Raw genomic sequence first — 19653 nt, forward strand, 5'->3', positions numbered from 1 at the left:
ACATGGCCAATCATGAGCGACAATTCCAAATTTGGGTAGGGGCCCAAACTGGAATATTGAAAGGTTCGATTTCGGAAATTCATTCATGTATTGGTGCCGTTTGCCTTGATTTATACTCATGTTAATATGATTGACATTTAGCGATAAAGATAAAAAGTTAGTGCGCATGGACACTGTCACGAGTCGACCAGTATTAATTGGTCCCATACCTTCAGTTTTATGTTTGTAGAAATTAAACCTTGAACTGAAGCTCATCATGCTCATGTCTGAATCAAGTGATCACTGTATTATCATTATCATCGTCAAATGGTTATGTGAATACCTCTGTAAAGACATCAATCTTATTTTAACGAGTGATTTGATGAGCTGTAGGCCCCTATTTTTGAACGTATTGAATCTCCATAATCGACAATATCAATTGATTAAAATATCCATCTCATCTGGAAATCAAAAGTTACTCTTGGTGACAGGGCATTTTTGTACGCTGCACCAAAATTATAGAATAATCTCCCTTCGTAAGACAAGCAGTTACAATGAATGAGTTTAAGGCCAGGTTAAAAAGTCATCTTTTGAAGTAATGTATTTTCTGTTTGAATTTCTTGTATGCATGTCATTTTGTAATGCGCAGTAGAGTATATTATTATGGCAAGTAGCTGCGCAATATAAATGTCCTTTATTATTTAATATTATTGTAACAGTTGATAAATCCATCTCTTGGCACCATCTTTGCACCGAGACTCTTGACACCCATGCTCTCCACAAACACTAGAAATTATCATCCAAACAAGTTCAAATCTATACCTGCACGAACCCGGCTATGCCAGAACTCTTTTTTTTTTTCCGAGGACTGTACTGGCATGGAATGCGCTCCCAATCAGCATCCTGGCTTCCTTATCAATAGATTAGAAGCCTTCAAGGATGCACTCTCATCACTTGACCACTAAATGATGTGGCATTTTGACTTGCACCTTGTATTATAAGCACAGTCTGCCTACACTGCGTGGGACACTAACTAGAATTCTAGTCCTCTTGACATTACATTCAGAGTGATGGATCCTGTCGAGTACCGAAGTAGAAAAAGAAGAAGAAGAAGTTAAACATGTTAAATGCTATTGCAGAATTAACTATACACAGCCCAGTCGCTGTATAAAGTAGCGACAGGGCTGTACCAACGGAGCAACAAACACGAAGAGAGGTCAGCAATCGCCATGCGATCGAAGAATTTTGATACTTTAGATCATTTTTTGTTACCTCAAACTCATCTCAAGAACAAAATGATGAGACTTCATATCTATGCTATCAATATTGAAATGTACATTTTACAACTTACCGAAAATGATGATTTAATATGCAGCATGTGCAAACGGTACATCTGATAATCGGCAGTTCACTCGATCTGTCGACCGTGCGTGCTGCTACCATAGAGCGCACACACGCAATAGATCGCTGCACTTTCAGCCACGCACGCCCATGCATAATTTGCTGAGTAGTCACTCGCCATTTTTGAATTCTGCAACGATGAACCCTGATGGTTGGGGATTCCTTCACTGTTCTGCTGCGCTAGAAAGTGCTATTTTTTGTTCAATGGACTTATCGTGAGGGCTCTCTATGGACTTACAAGATGTATGAACCTTCTGTAATACAAGCATGCACTTAACGTGAGTAACATATAAATTCTAATAAGTTTTGTAGTCGTGTTGTGGTTCCCCACTTTGAAGGTGCATGCATCGTTGGTCAGACGCTGTATTCGCACAGCGTACTACAGCGTATGGTCGGGCTATTGCAGAATGGAACTAAACTTATTTCTTTCTTTTTTCTTTATTTGATTCCTATCCATGTCCAGGAATCAACTTGAAGGAAAACATTGGAGCAAACTTTACAGATTTGACAAGCTTGGAAAAAGACAAGGAGATAGTTTCACTGGCCTGGTTGAATGATACAGAAGACAAGGTTAGTGTACTTGTCCCTTTTGAGTTTGAAGTACTTCATTCAGAATCATATGTTAAAGTAATCCATATATGCTGCTGATGGATATATGTGCTGTAGTTAGATTTGAGTGAAGTACAATAGTGAAGGAAATGAATTTTAACTGATTAAACCTAGAATTTAAGAGCTCGCCATATGTCCTTGTGAATACTAGGCAATTCTTTTTCAGAGCTTTAACAATCTGTTTTTCAAAAAAAACAAAATTTCATTCGTGATGAATACAAATATAATTGAATGCTATCCTTGATTTTACATGAAAATATGAAGGATTTTGAACGGTGAATAATTGTATTTGTGAACTGCCTTGATTTATCTCGATTCTTTCTTTGATTAGGAGTTTGTTTTTGTTCTATTTGATTAAGTAAGGATGAAAAGATAAAAAGTCATCTTTGAGGTTGTCTTTCAGCAAGCCTTTAGACATGCATAAATGGACAGAGGCAAATCAAGTACCGGTATGAATTATAGCAATATTATCACACCTCAATGAAACATATAGGGTAGAAATGATAATCTAATGGATATCAAAGCAAATGATAATTATGAGTGTAGCAAAATTGAGATTAAAAAAATATATACATCTGTAGATGCATTGAAACAATGAATTGATACAAAACAAAAACAAAAACAAAAAACAAAAAGGAACAATGAAAAGAAACATCATGACAGAGGGTGCATATGGGATAGTCATAATTCTAGAACAAAAAGAGAACTAAGTTGTTTTCAGGGGAGCCAAGAGCTTTGTTTCTTTTTTTATTTTCTCTGATAAGTTTTTTCATGATTGAACTGCTGTCCGAGATGTGCTGTGTTTTTTTGTTTTGTGTTGTGTTGTTTTTTTGTTTCTTTGTTTCTTTGTTTTTCTTCAAAAACAATATAAGGTTTTTATATTCAATTGTGTGTAATATTCAATCTTTTTTAGTCTTGGCATTCAAGCAATCAATTTGTAGGTATTGATATAAATTCTGTTTACTGTTGTGATAATCTACCAGTACTCTGAGGTACCGTAACTGCAAGGGCTCTCTGTTTTGGAGAATGTAAAGCTCCTTGAGGAGATAAGAGTCAGGTTTCATACATATTATCGTATGATCGCTCCACTAATCAAAGTAGGTCAAATTTCTTTGTCTTAAAGGGTTAATGCCAAAGTTTGATCAAGAAGATATCTTGCCTCCCTGTAACATGACAGTTATAGGGTTTCAGTAATTATAACATGTAACACTTAAATACAAATATGGCTAAACACTTCTGATTTGATATCATCAACATAAGGTTTCCACGTTGGTTCTGAGTCTATGATAACCCCAAGGAACTTACACTGTTAGACTTTACTCGCAAGACAAATTGTCAATTTTATTGGTTACATCTCCACTCATTTTACAATTTTTTAAAACCTTAAACATAAAATGGCGTTTTTAAAGGCCTGAGCTTGAGTTTGTTGTGTAATAACCAGTCACATATTGTGCTTAAAGTCATTGTTAACCACTTTCTCTAGCTCAGTGGGATTTATACTCATTATCAGCCATGTACAAGGAAACTTGGACACTTGATTGTTTACTCTAGGTAGGTCATTCTTATATTATATAAAATAAACTAAAGAGGTCCCAAATGATGGCTTTCATTACATCACAATTCCATAAATATCAAAGATGATAGCTTTGTGAGCTTCATAGGTAACATTTTCCTTGATGGGTTTGTAGACATCCCCTACAGGTGTGGAGATTACCCCTTGAGACAAAACATGTTCCTCCAAATTCTTTATTCCAGTGTTGTTGGGTTGACTTTCCATTGTCCTCAGTAGTGGAGCCAATCTCAGTGACCTAAGCAAGGGCTTGGGTGATCAGCTGATGAGCTGACTGTCCTTCAGAGGGTGCCAGAATAATGTTGCAGAATACAGATACCTTCAAGTGATTTTAGCTGTTGGTGTGCTGCTTTGCTTCATTGGTTTTGGTGTTCACCTTTTCCAAACAAATCCTATTCCTATTCCTTGTTCCTGTGTTCAGACTGCAAATCCTGTCATGATCCAGCAATAAGATTAAGCAAATATCACAGTGAACAGTTGTCAAAAATCAGAGATTACAAGACAAGTTCTCATAAAGCTTGACTCACACAGGCTGACTTGTGTAGCCAAGGTTGTAAATAAAGAGAGTGGTGGTTACCTGTTCACAGACTTTGATACAATTTCAAATGAATTGCTTGTAAAGCCTGCCCTCGTAATAGTCACAATCCAATGATGTCATCATCAATGTTCTCTCCGTTCATTAGGTATTGTTAGGGTTACGAAATGGCACAGTTCGCCTGTTCAACACCAAGACAACAGAATATGAAGAGGATGTTGTACAGTGTGATGTGGACAAGGGACTGCTGAAGGGACTTGGGGTCCTTGAAGATAACCGACTGGTCTCTTGCCAGGAATCCGGACTAGTCCAGATTTGGGAGAGAGGAAGCGATGAAGCAACAGTAAGTCATTACTCAAGGTTTCTATTTGTTTTTTTCTAGTGTTGTTGTTGTTGTTGTTGTTGTTGTTGTTTATTGTTGTGGTGGTGGTTGTGGTGGTGCAAGTGCCTAATATGAAGGGTTCTCAGAGACCTGTAATGTAAAGAAGCTTATTCTCAGCTTTTGCAGGGTTTCATAACATATGCAAGGCAGCCACAGGAGTTATATGCCATCAGATGCATGTCATCCACAAAATGTTCAAACAGCTCAATCGGTGTTATGAGTGGATTCTTATCAGCATCCAGCATCATGAAGAATTTTCTGTGGAACCTTCAGACTCAATATTACCGAAAATTCGCTCTACTAAAGCTCAATTCGAGATAAATATCAGTTGAGTGTTGTGTGCGCCACAGTTGTTGCATTTTTAGTGTCATCAATAAAGTGCATAGAAAATGCATTCTGCAAAACACAAAGTAATGTGCCAAAGGCTGCTTTGGAGAAGTGTCTTCCTGCACACATTGCCTACGGTACTCCGCATCACAAAATCAGTTAATATTACTAAATGGTTTGTAATGCAACACAAGAAAAGCTAGTTTGGTTGTCTGTGATGTGAGAACAAGGCAACTGCAGTGAGTTCTTTTTCACTATCTACTTCCCAAAATCTTAATCAGCTTGTATAATGTCAACCATGAAAATGGAATGAGATATGGCTATTGTAAGATGTGACTTTACACATGATAAAGAAATCTGTAATGATACGAGCTGTAATGTTTTGGCACTGTTCATTTGGTTTACTGCAGGCAGGATTCAGCGCCGGATCCAACCTGTGCCGAATGCGGCAACACCCTACGCAGAGAAACCAGGTTGCCACTGGAGGGAAGGAGAATGATCTCAAAGTCTGGAATCTGGAGAGACCAACAGAACCTGTATTCCGTGCCAAAAATGTAAGTAGACCACATTTTGAGGCCTTAGTCATGAGCACATTTGTGTGTTCAATGCAAGGTTTTTATTTTTTTTAACATAATGCACAGCTGATATTGTGTATGATTTTGTGCTAAGTTTGCTATGTTGCTCAGCCAAGCAATTAGATTTATTTGATTACGCAAATGCATCAATTATGATCTGATTTTGTTTTGTCATTTGTGTTCATTCAAACAACATGAAATCATCAGTAGAAACAGCATCAGGATATCATGGGAACGACAAACCTCTTTTCACAAAACTCACTTCACCACACAAACCTTCAAATATAAGGCATATGGAGAAGATGAAGAAGAAGAAGAAGAGAAGGCGGAAAAACAGAATACAAAGCCAACAGTCATTCCTAATGACAGTGAATTATCTTCATGTATGATTATTGTGCATGAAATTAATATACCTGTGCAGGTGAGAAACGATTTCCTGGATCTGAGGGTACCCGTGTGGGTGACCGACATGCAGTTCATGGAGGATTCGTCAAAGATAGTCACCTGTACTGGCCATCATCAGGTGCGATTGTGAAATGTTTGTGACTTGAAAACAAAATATGTGCTTGTGTCCATCAATTGTTCTTTGGACATCCGATCTCTGGATAACGCTCTCTTGGAGATTACCTAAGTGCTCATAAAAATGTAAATCTCCATAACAACTACCGTGGGGTTAGTATCCAAGATCATCAAATGTTACCAGTATCTAGGCATCCTGCAATGTTATGTTACCAATAACAAATATTATCAGGCTACGTCTCTGTCAATTTTTCAAATCAAAGGAAGATGTACTAATCATACAATAAAGGAAAACCTGAATAATTATAGTCTTATTAAAAAAAAAATGCTAAGGCTTCAAGAGATGAATACCCTCTGTCATCATGGATAACATAGAACACCTTTGCTTAATCAGGATTAAAAGAAAAGAAAAGAAAGTAAGAGTAAGAATCTCTTTCTCACAGTTTATCAACAAACAGGTGTTATGCAGCTGTATGATTTCTTAGACTCTTGTTAATTTTTGCTTTTTGTTGCTTCATCAGGTCAGAGTGTACGACCCCAGCTCACCTCAGAGAAGGCCTGTGTTTGACATGTCCTTTGATGAGTACCCATTCATTTCTATGGCAATGGTTCCAGGTGACAAGTAAGTACTGGTAGACACTTGAACAGATATTTTCTGTGATGTTTTATTGCGTTTGTTTGTTTTTCCTGGCTTGTTTATTCCATGCTACCTCACGTGTCAAAAGTTGCATTTGGCAATTGTGTTATGTAATAAGCAAGTATCTCACTATAAAAAGTTACATTCTAGGAAGAAAAAACAAATGAATGTAAGCATTGTGCTAAATGTTACCAAAGTTTGTACAATGGTCATCATAGTTTCAGTAACATTATGACATACCTGCCAGTCCAGGACCACTTTGGTTTTTTTGTGGGCCAATTTCCTTGTTGTGCATTCTTATTTTTTTGATGAACCGCAATGATACTGTAAACACTGAAATTTTTACAGTACTTTAATTTTTGTGTGTTTCATGCTACTTCTTGCTGGCGCAAAATTCTAATACCCGCCAAAATATCTCCACAATTATCTGCACATGTTGAATGGGTTGAAATTTGTACAGTTTGAATTCAAGAACTCATGAAATGTTTTCGAACCGCTCAGCACGAAGAATTAATCACGAGAAAATATTGATGTTTACAGTATCATGAAGTGTGTGGATGTAGAGAAATATTCTGTGTAGTGCTGAAGGCAGCTGTACTATTGTAAATGGTGTTTGTCTAGCCATTCAGAGTGATGAGAGTTGCATTGTGCTGTATATTGCCGAAATACCTTGAAATTGATAACCATTGAACCTACACAGGTGCAAGACAGAGCTAAGGTCATTACAAGTCTGTTTGTTAAAAAGGCCCTAAAAATATGAAAAAAAAGCTTGGATCATACATGAATGCTGGATGTATGCTTTTTACCTTTCAGGTCAGTGATAGTTGGAAACACACAGGGCAAAATGGCTGAAATTGACTTGCGGAAAGGTAAATGTTCCCACAATATTCCTGATTTATCGTAGGGTTTGATTTGATTTGATTTGATTTATTCTTTGTATGGCATGCTTCACAAATACATCAATTTTCAGCAATTTCATTTACACTTTATATACAAATATGGCATTACACAGTGATATGACTATTTCTATCAATTTCAGCAATAACATTAATGCAATTGTACCTTTGGGTGATTTTTTTCTTTTTTTGTTTCTAATTCGCTCATGCCTTCATAAAAATTTTTGATTGCCCAGCTAAAGAGAAAGATGATATAGACAGACTGGAAATGAAAAAGTGTTCCTTGTTCTCCAGCCATTCACAAAAAAAAAAAAAAGCACAAAAAATGTGTTATTCATAAACTTTCTTCTGCCATAGAAAAGATTAGTACAATGAAATATTGCTGTCTGGCAGGCATATTTTTTCTTTGTCCCAGGGCTTATGGGACAATAGGTATTTCATAGAGTAAACAGACTCTGCAGATTACTGGCTATTCCTTTCAAATTTCTCCAATACATTTCAGTATAGATAGCCTGCAGTAATTCCTATAGTTACACATTTCCTTCAGTCGTTCACCAGTTACATGCAGAAATGATCAAACAAGAGGTCGCACATGATTTAAGACTTTGGTATTTCTGTCTCAGATACTGATGTGGTAGCATTGTTTTCCTGTGACTCAAACAGGGGTCGTTGGGAGGATATACAAGGGCTTTGGAGGAAGCATCCGAGATATTCAGTGCCATCCCACTCTGCCGTTGGTGGCGTCCTGTGGTCTCGACCGGTTCCTGAGGGTGCACGACAGACAGGATGGCACACTCAAGAGCAAGGTAGGCACTGGTCTTCCATTTACGTTTCATCCATCTCTTGCCAGTACAGAGCTACCAAGTCTCACGCATTCTGTGTGAGACTCAAGCATTTAGGGTCCGTCTCACGATCTCACACATGGCACCCATTTTTCTCACGCATCGGGAGCATAGCTTAAAGGATTAAAGTGAGAGTTGCTATTGAAGGCATATTTCCCTTTTGTCTGTCAAAATAAGTAAAAAATAGTCACTAAATTATGCACCAGCTTGCATCATTAAGAGCTAAAAATTGAAAAAGCTCCCTACCGTGGGAGGGCGGACACCCCCCTCCCACACCCTCCCCTTGCTCAGTCGCTTTGCTCCCTCGCTCACGCACATGCGCGCGCGTCGAGATGCCTAGTCATGAAAATCTCACTCATAAAAAATTTTTGAACTTGGCATCTATGTCAGTACCTTCCCAAGTTTCACCATCATCCTATTAGGAATGTAGCCATCAATACCCTCTGAGCTTTAGATGGACAAGGGTGCTGCAGTCTTGTAGTTTCTTGATACTGCATGGATGTAGTCACATCAATAATGAAATATTGCCCAGTCCATGCTGGATTCATTTCAGTTGACTGGTCCCAAGCACGTAGTGATACTCTGTATTCATATTTAGTAGGTTTGTAGGACTGCAAGGTCACTCAGTGGGCATTATGTCAGCCGGGCAGTGAAAGGGCTTGGGTTTGGGGTCCAATGAGTCTAGCTGAGCAAAGTTGTGTATCATCATACCATCCACTCTACCAAGATGCAGAAACACTCTTTCCCAGTGATACATGGCACAAAAGGAAGTGCCCATGTCTTTGTGAGAGGGAGTCGAAACGTATACATGTGAAGGGGCCAACTGTGTGCTTTGCAAAGAGCAGAGTACAAACCTTGTGAAGAGGTCCACCCAACATGCTCTCAAACACTTGAAAATGGATGAGTGATACAAACCCTTGTGGATCACCCCATGTGAGCAGCAATAGTCAGTATCAACCTAGCACACAGTACAAAGACTGGATTATGATTCTATTTCTTGTATGATGGATAAAGTATTTTTATTTCAGGGGTGCATCTGGAGCTAGTAGGTATTTTAAACATGGTCTTCCTTCATGCTTTGCAAGTCCAGTATATTGTTTTCCTGTAACTATTTTTTAGCTCAAGTTTGTCACTCAAAGGGTTATTGCCATGATATGTTACAAAGCGCCCTCTTTGGCCAGGAATTGCCAGAAAGGACGTACATGATTGCCCGCTACAAAGTCACTGACACTTTAGAAACCTCAGTTCATCTTTAACAAGCAAGAAACAACATGAAGTTCAGAAATGTAACATAGACTATCATATCTCTATTTCACATTTTCTTTTTTCTATACATCTACTGGTGCATCTTGTTTTAAGTTTGAAGCCTGTAAAGAGCAAATGAAAGACAGTGAAGAGAAGACATTGCATAATCACTTTGCCAAATTTCAAATATATGTTAGACCAGTAGTACTAGATGCAGGGGACATTTGGTTCACCCTTTTTTGTGACCGCACAGAGGTTCATTCTTTGCTCATTTACTGGAATGACCGCAGTCAATAAATATCTTCTTTCACCCCCCCCCCCCTTCCGTGTCTTGCTCAGAGTAAGACATGTAGCAATATTAAAGGAACTATGCAATGAGTTATGCAGTGCTATGCATGTTGACCTGTATTAATTCATAATATCTTGATCATCACTTATAATGATTCACAATATTTATATAGCGCATTATCACATGAAATGTCTCTAAGCCCTAAATGTGGTTTAAATGTATGTGATATAATATGTTTTATGATTAAAGAAAAGCCTTCCAAACTAAGATTCTGTCAATGACATCATCTGTCAATCACTAGTAAGGTACTAATATGATTCACAAAAGACACTGGAATGTACCTTCCAATAGACTAAGTATATTGTGCATGTTTCCCCGCATGTCTTTTGTTACTGGTAGTTATATTTTTGTTGAGCCCACCGGAGGTGCGGGGAGACTAAGGGATCGCCTGCGGCGTCTGTCCGTCCGTCGTCTGTCCGTAACACTACAAAAACTTCAATAACTCTTTACTCTGGGCTTCAATATTGCAATTAAACTTCGAGGGAAGAGGGGTCATACAAAGTTTCACATTTTACCATATGTGAAGGTCACCTCAAGGTCAAAGCTCATAGGCAGGGGTCAATGAACTTTAGGGCCCAATGTTAAGTTTTTATGGCGTATTTCTATTATGGGTCATGACTTTTGATCCATAACTCCATTTGTGACCAAACTTGGATGGTAGATGTCCCTTGGGGAGTGGATGGTTATTATAAGGTCAGTGGTCACAAGCATGGGTCAACGAACTTTTAGAGCCCAATATTAAGTTTTTATGGCGCGTTTCTATTATGGGTCATAACTTTTGATCCATAGGTCCGTTTGTGACTTAACTTGGATGGTAGATGTTCCTTGGGGAGTGGATGATCACCACAAGGTCAAAGGTCACATGCAGGGGTCAACGAACTTTTAGAGCCCAATGTTAAATTTTTATGGCGCGTTTCTATTATGGGTCATAACTTTTGATCCATAACTCCATTTGTGACTAAACTTGGATGGTGGATGTCCCTTTGGGAGTGGATGGTCATCACAAGGTCAATGGTCACAAGCATGGGTCAACGAACTTTTAGAGCCAAATGTTAAGTTTTTATGGCGCATTTAAATGGGTCACAGGCAGGGGTCAACGAACTTTCAGAGCCCAATGTTAAGTATCTATGGCGCGTTTCTATTATGGGTCATAACTTTTGATCCATAGCTCCATTTGTGACTAAACTTGGATGGTAGATGTCCTTTGGGGAGTGGATGGTCACCACAAGGTCAATGGTCACAAGCATGGGTCAACGAACTTTTAGAGCCCATAAGTTTTTATGGCGCATTTCTATTATGGGTCATAACTTTTGATCCATAGGTCCGTTTGTGACCAAACTTGGATGGTAGATGTCCCTTGGGGAGTGGATGGTCACCACAAGGTCAAAGGTCACAGGCAGGGGTCAACAAACTTTAAGGGCCCAATGTTAAGTTTTTATGGCACGTTTCTTTTTTGCCATGAATTTTTACCCTTTTATATCTCTTTTTATCTGTTATATCTCTTTTTTTTAATATGCTATATCCCATTCGTGTACAATTTCTTGTACGCGAATGGGCGAGACACATTATGGCACTTACCTTGTTAATAGTAACGTTGGTGTGTCCAGTTTATCTGAAGAAGCAAAGTAGATATTATAAAATATGTAGCACATATTTATTCATTTGGCCACATAAAGTTTGTTGAGGGTATCTTGAATCAATCCAAGTCAGCGGTGACTTGGGCGGTGAGTTGGCTCAGTCGGTAGCGCGTCTGCCTCACGATCACGCGGCCCGGGTTCGAACCCGAGTCTGGACTGAGCAATGTTGTGTGTAAACATACCGTCCCCTCTAGAGGCAAAACACTCTGTCCCTCGGATAGGACATAAAATGGAGGTCCCGTGTATGAGAGAGTCACAGCTCATGCACGTAAAAGATCCCGCTTCATTCATTCATCGCAAAGAGCAGGGTGTCTAACCCGGTGAAGTGGTCCTACCCCACATCCAACTGGACCCCATGGAAGACCAGCTTAGTGTAGCTGAGTATGGGCTATCCAGCCATCTTCACAGATGGAAAATGAACAACAACAACAACAACAACAACATTTGCATTCCATAGTCCCTTTCTGTTTTGTTTTGTTTTTGTTTTTTTTTTCTAGTCCTACCCCACATCCAACTGGACCCCATGGAAGACCAGCTTAGTGTAGCTGAATATGGGCTATCCAGCCATCTTCACAGATGGAAAATGAACAACAACAACAACATTTGCATTCCATAGTCCCTTTCTGTTTTGTTTTGTTTTGTTTTTTTTTTTCTAGTTTTAAGGGCTCCAAGGTTAAAGAGAAGCACTTTGTTTGTCATCCGAATTTTTGTAGTCTGCTCTTGTCAGGCATTTTATGAGTATGGTAGTGATTATGGTAATATTTCAGTGGCATTGTGGCTGACAGTTACATTTTGTTTGGAATCACTCTGAATATCAGTGATGACTTGTGAAGTTTCTCTGTGTGTGCGTGTGTGTGTGTGTGTGTGTATGTTTGTGAAGTGAAAAATACAGTATCGGTAATATCTCAGTCTGAAATTACCTTTTGAAACCAGCTACAGGGAGAATATAAGGATGTGCTCATTAACTTTCTTATATACACATATAAAATACCACACACTTATTGGTGTTTTTCCCAGTTAATGACATATGTTTGTATGTTATGCAGTATTTAAATGGGAATGTGCAGTATGAACATCAATCTAGGCAATACAATATAGTGTATCAGATAAGACTTGGGATTCTTTAGCAGAAGATCATGACAATGAATCCTGCCCAGTATGTACATTCATCTTGGGCAAGATGCTTTTATAACATTTTCTGTTACCGACGAGATTAAACTTGGTGTTGTTGTTATTATTTTTGTTATCATCATAATTATTATTATTGTTATCATAACAATGATAATAATGATACAAATTATTATTATTATTATTGTTATTATTATTATTATTATTATTATTATTATTATTATTATTATTATTATTATTATTATTATTATGATTATGATTATTATTATCATCATCATCATCATTATTACTCGAATATGTGACCTAGAACAATAGCTAGCCTATCCCTCCGGCAGGAATGTCAATGATTTGCTAAATACTACCGCATCGACCAATAATAGCATAGCCTCAGCTCCAAGAGGAACAATAGCGGACCTTCGAGTATAATAATTCCTTTGCTGGCACTATAAATACATGTTCACTGGCCAGATAGAGGGAAACATCGTAGAATCTTATTTCTTCAATTCTTCTTCTTCTCCTTCTTCTTCTTCTTCTTATGATTGTTATTATTATTATTACCTCCACCAAGGGAGGAGGTTATGTTTTCGTTACCGTTTGTTTGTTTGTCCATGTGCAAAATAACTCAAAAAAGTTGGGAATGGATTTAGATGGAACTTGCAGGAAAGGTTGAGAATGATACAAGGAACAGATGATTAAATTTCGGTAGTGATTTGGAAACTTTTATGGATTTTAAATGAAAGATTCTCGATATTTTGGCAGGTTAGGTCAATGAACTTGGGAGTTCAAGCTGCGCATTTTTTAGGTTTTCATGCGCGCACTAAAGTACATGCTCTAACTGCGAGGCGCGTCACGCAGCTGAGGGTTGATGATGTAATAAAAGGCTTCATCTGTATTGGGAATTCGAGCGATTTTTAGCATGCATACGTATGGTGGAAATCACTGTTCTCTATGGAAGGACAAGATCATTGGTGGAAATTAGCTGCTTGGTGGAGGTCTGCGCTCTCAGAGTGCTTCTGTAGTTCTTATTATTATCATTATTATTATTATTATTATTATTATTATTATTATTATTATTATCATTATCATTATTACTATTATCACCATCATCATCATTATTATCATCATCATCATCATCATCATCATCATCATCATCATCATCATCATCATCATCATTACTTCCTTTGAATACCATTCTCAGGTGTATCAAATGAGATGTGATCTTTTGGAGGGGGAACCAGATATTCTCAGTGGTAGAGCCATCTGTTCCTTTCAATCTAAGCATACACCCTCTGAAACCTCATCTGAATGTATTATTCTGTTGAGGATGTGAAACCAGCCCGAGCAGTATAAACAGACAAGAGACCACTTTTTTAAGTGGGCTTTCAAACCTCCTCGAGGAGGCTCTGAAACCTGCCTGTAGTATAAACGGGATACGATGCTCAGCAGAAGAGATCCTCAACCTCCATTTTTCTCCTTCATCACTAATCAGTAGTGAGATGCAGGGCAAGGATGAATGATAAGAAGTAGGAGGCCGAATTGTAGCCAAAAGTCTTCTTTGCCTACCAGTATGACTCACTATGAGGATTTCTGCTACTATGTAGGGCCTACAGCTTGACTGAAAAGGGTAGTTTTTCTGTCATAACAGTTTTACATACAAAAATATCCCCCATTCTTTCCTAGCTGAAAATTCTGTCAGAATTTTATTTGTGTCTAGTATCTCATGCAACACAAGTGTTTCAGTACGTGCGAATGTTTATACATGTATTTTTATGGACAATTTGTGATATGGCTCCCAAGGTATGTTTTGAAGGCATATTCAGTGTAGATGATGTTCTGAGATTTAATGGGGAACCATGCATGATGCGCACAGAGATATCTTCCCCCCCCCCCAATCACAGCCAGCGGTATTTGTCAGTGTCGGGTCATTTTTATGATGCGGAATAAATCAACACAGGAATGACACAGGATGTGATGTTACAGGGAGAGGGGGACTGGATGAGATTCATGGCTTATCTGGAGTCGTAGACCTTGTTTGCAGCCATGATTGATGTCCTGGCATCTGTCAAACAGATGTTACCAAGCACCCTTCCGTGAAACACCTTCCTCAGTAAATACATGAATCATAGCTTAAAAGCGTGGGGCTGTCAAAACAGCCCTTGATTTACCTCAGGCCGAGAAGAACTGCTGGACATAGCTGTGGCTCAATATAATTCCTGTCCATGGTCGCCTACATCCCATACAAGGATTATCCATGGCAATGGCAAAGCCTGGCACTGTGTTGCCAGAAGGCTTGCCTGACCATGCAACACCTTGTGTACACAAAGTGCACCTTTGTCATAAAAATGGAGGTTGAAGGATTCTTTAGGTCTAGTAAATAATCATTACAGGGCATGAAGGGCCTGAAGCATGGTGGTTTAGACTATGTTGTTAAAGGGGTGGATTGGCAGATCCTGCTTACGTGGAATCTTGATGTACTGAAGACTACAGTACAAACCATATACCGTACTGTAAAAGTGGATATTTTCGCATGAGTAATTTCTCACACTCGAGCAGGTAAGATGAGTTTTGTGTGTTATTAATTCCGCGGGATCAAGACATTGACTACTGGAACATGTGGCAAGCAAAAATATTTGTGTGTTTTTATTTTCACGCCAGTTTCTGGTTGCACAAAATGCGCAAAAACTTCAACATTGCGAAAATTTCCACTTCTATAGTACATAGATCTTATGCACTGCCACTGAATGTAATGAATGTTGAGCCCTTGAGGCATTTTTACTATAGTTTACACTTTCTTAACCTTGGCTTCTTCTGCTTGAAGGAGGTTATATTTTCGTTACCGTTGGTTTGTTCGTTAGTTCGTTAGTTAGTTAGTTAGTTTATCCGTGTGCAAAATAACTCAAAAAGTAGTTAACGGATTGGGATGAAACTTGCAGGAAAGGTTGAGAATGACACAAGTACCAAACGATTAACTTTTGGTAGTGATCCAAGAATTTAGGGGGAATTTATGAAGGATTTTTGACATTTTGGCAGGTAGGGTCAATGAACTTCGGAGTTCAGGCTGGCGCGTATTTGAGGTTTGCCTGCGCGCACTAAAGTGCGTGCTCTAGTTTCTGCACTGCTGGGGTGAGGCACGCCGTGCAGCTGAGAGGTTTATGACGTAACAAAGGCTTCTATATTGGGAAATCTGGCAACTTTCAGCACACAATGCAGTACGTATGGGTGGAAATCACTGATATCTCTACGGGAGAACAAGATCACAATCAGGTGTGAAAATGATTTGCATGCTTGGCGGAGGTCTGCGCTCTCAGAGTGCTTCTCTAGTTGTTCTTGTTGTTGAAATCAGCCAATTTTGTGTAAACATGATTCAAACAGGGCAAGCCACATGGACTTGTTCTAATGAGACATAAGTGGGAGGTCAACTCCCAAAAATGGCAGTGTCTTCATATGAACCCATGAAGCATTTGATCACATACAATCAAACATGACAGGATTGTAAATCACTGCAGAGTTGTTAATTTACCGGATACTGGGACAGCAGTGATTCATACATGGGGATGATATTTGGGCCGATCCTCCCATCATCAACGTGATAATTCAACCAATTAGGATCATTTGATCCAATTATCTTGAGCATGATTTAAGACATGGGCAGACACTAATTAGAATTTGAGATAGGTGATCTTAGTAGCACCGAATCCTGTTTTATTTCACCATGATTAATGCACTGCAAAATATTCTTTCGTCAGAAGTACCTTTTATACTTCATCTTATATACTTCATCACAACAGCTACTCTGTGTGGTGTATCACTCGTTTGTCCTTCCGCAGTCATTCCTTAGTACTGATTGAGGTTTCACAACAAAGAGCAGTTGATGTAAAACGGTGATGTAACAGTGATGTAACAATGGTGTAACTTTCGTGGATAACAGCATCCTTTTCTCAATATTCATTTTTCACTTCACAGATTTATCTCAAATCCAAGCTGAATTGCTTACTTTTTTCATCAAGAGACTTCACACAGGTGAGAGAAATATCCTGCGATAATTCATTTGATCGATTTTACTGTGACAAGAATGATGAGCAATTTTTCACGAAACAACAACAATGTAGGAGCATTTTTGTATGCAGCTTTTCTCAAAGTTGTGTATTGAAGTCAGGTAGCAGACATATATCAGTGAATGTAAAATTCCATTATATATTTGTGTGAGACCAAGAACCAGGGGGGTGTTTCATGAAGTTGCTCATAAAGTTACGAACAACTTACGAGCGACTGGTGATACGTTCTTGTGCTGAATTATGGAAATTCTGAAAAGTATAGCACATCAGAAGTGATCACCAGTTGCTCGTTAGTTGTTCGTAACTTTACAAACAGCTTTTGAAACAGGGCCCAGGGCCCTGTTGCATAAAAACATGCAATCAAACATAAGTTAGGTATCAGCCAGTCAGGATTGAGTATTCACAGACTTATGTTTGATTTTCTGGCTTGTGTATGATATGAGGAAGAAGGATTAGTGGGGATGATGGGGGGGGGGGGGGAATGTGCTCCTTGGTGTGATGAATATTTGTCAAATCACCAAGACAATTACAGTTTCAAAGGAACAACAGTTGTATAGAAAACTTCCAACCACCATTTCAAACAACATTTAACTGCTTGCTAAGCCCTCTTAGCAGTGCAGATAGGATAACAAAGTATGTAAATTGATGTATGGTTGCATTAGTAAAGCATAATATGAGGCAGATTCACTTTTGATCAGTTTGAAAGTTGTTATTTTTGTTAATTTGCATGTGTATGGGTGTTGTGTTTGTTTGTTGTTGGATGTTGTTTTGTTTTTGTTAGTTGTTGTTGGTTTTTTTATAGCCCAGATGAAAGCTTCTAAATTTACCAGTATATTAACCTTATGAATGTTTATGCTCTGACAGGATGATGATCAGATAGGAAGAAAGAAAGAATCCAGAAGAAAAACTGCAGAGGATGAAGATGAAGAGAGCGAAAAGATCTGGCGGGACATGAAGACGATCAGCGATGCCACTCCAAAGGGGGAGAAGAAGAGGAGGAAGGGTGCAGGAACGGGCGGGGCAGACAGGGAGAGTCAAGTTGGGAGGAAAAAGAGGAAACCGGGCCGACCGCAAGACGTGTAGGATTGATGTCGCCTTTTGTCACCATTTTCTCAGGCTGTATTACGCACTGGAGATTCTTGACTTTATGGAAGACTTAACAGTGGTGGATTTATGGAAGGGTCAAACCATCTACCACCCCCCCCCCCCTCCCCCTTGGGCTGCCAAAGTGAAACTGTGATGTGCATAGGAAAACCCATCATGTGTGCAGACCCACATAGTATGTATGTGGGTGTGATTTTTGGTTTGTTTGTTTGTTTGCTTGCTTTTTATGACCCATTGTCATTGGGTCAACTCCCAGTGGCGGATCCAGGAGGGAGCGCACCAGGTGCGCCTCCCCCCCCCCCCCCCCCCCTTTATTTTGTTTTTTTGTTAAAATAAAAGAAATGAAGTGAAAAAAAAATTAAAGTGGATGCATGCGCCCCCTTTATTTTTTATTTTGTGCCCTTCTTTCCGGAATTCCTGGATATGCCCCTGACACCCCCTAGTGAAAAGCTAGATCTGCCCCTGCTTGATGCAGACAAACATTATTCCAGCTTCCCTGCTTTTGTAAACATGTCACGCAAAGACAAGTGAATGTGAATTTTGCTGTATTTCACATTGCTGTACTGAACATTGCGTATAGTGAGATATGGATCAGTAACCAAACAAGTGATCAGATGGTATGAATTGTTCTTTCATAAAGCAACAGGAGTATATGACATGAATATATACCAATTGCTTTCAAAGGGCAATCAACTTACAGGCATTGTACTCTTCAATAACAAATAGCAATAAGGTCTGGCCTACAATGGCTATAAATGAGGAAATCTACCCTGAAATGCAGTTATTTACTGGAGTTCACTCACAGTATATTCTTGTTTAACAACAAGACATAAACTTTCTAAACCACATTCATTATAACTTCACTTTTCTGGCGTAATGAAAGAGCACTTGACTTTACATCTTTCAGAAGACAGTGAGAGTGATACTGCCCTTGGCCCGTTGAGGATGAGTACCGAGTATACTCGGGCTGGTGTCTGTGGGAAATACGTGTTGTAGCAAAATCAGTCCGTCCTCAACGGGTTAGCATATGTCAGTAACATGTAGAGGGAATGTGTACTCTTTGTAAACATTGATATTTTGTAGAATTCTCTTTACATCTTCTTTATATTGTTTTCCATATGTGACATCACTAACTGAATTAGTCTTCTCATCCAGCGATGGCTGTAGCAAAACTTTACAAATTAAAAACTTTTCAATGGATAGTCCAATTTCCCTTGAATTTTGCTGTTGCGTTTTATTGATATTGCTGCATTCACTCAATCTGCATATATGTTTGGGTTTCATTCCCCCTCTAAGTGAATGGTACCCACATGGACGATTGGTGCATGAGTGAGAAAAAGAGGCAAGTGGAATTTTACAGTATTCTTTTTAAATGCTTGAGGGCGCCTTTCACTTCCAATCAAATGAGCCTTTCCACAATACGAGGTAAAAGTTGTGTTCTCGAGACATGAATCAGATATTTCCAGATTTATGCCACTGGGGTTGTCCACACGAGCCAAAAGGGGCATATCCCACAATACTGAGTGAGTTTGTCATCTTCTAGGCCTAATTCTAAGTGTGTGGTGAGATAAAACATAATGTTCATTTCACAGAGAATTTGTTAATGACAAATGTCTTATTAGAATGCCCATTTGAGAATATAATTGCTGTATTGTCCAGTCACTGTGGAATATTATTACTAAGATACAGTCATGTACATGTGATTTGACTCAGTACAGTACTCAATTTAGCCTTTTGCAAAGGCAGCTCGCAATGGACTCGCACACAGCAAGCAGTGGACTCACACACAGCTGGATCGGAGCTTGCTCAGCTCTGCTCGCAGGTCACTACACTCGCTGTGACTGTGCACGTCCACAAATTATT

General features: G+C 38.9%; 1 protein-coding gene across 1 annotated transcript; it reads left to right on the plus strand.

Moving 5' to 3' along the window:
• LOC139708248 (WD repeat-containing protein 74-like) lies at nt 1-17769 on the plus strand. The gene is made up of 10 exons (XM_071620225.1): nt 1-63; nt 1844-1950; nt 4243-4437; nt 5214-5357; nt 5800-5901; nt 6419-6519; nt 7348-7403; nt 8094-8236; nt 16595-16651; nt 17551-17769. The coding sequence occupies exons 1-10, from the start codon at nt 3-5 to the stop codon at nt 17767-17769; spliced, it is 1185 nt and encodes a 394-aa protein (XP_071476326.1). The 5' UTR covers nt 1-2.
• Nucleotides 17770-19653: the final 1884 nt, after the last annotated feature.

The sequence above is a fragment of the Diadema antillarum genome, unplaced genomic scaffold (genome assembly GCF_040938485.1).
Source record: "Diadema antillarum isolate AM-2024a unplaced genomic scaffold, OU_Dant_1.0 scf00000036, whole genome shotgun sequence".
Lineage (NCBI taxonomy): Eukaryota > Metazoa > Echinodermata > Echinoidea > Diadematoida > Diadematidae > Diadema > Diadema antillarum.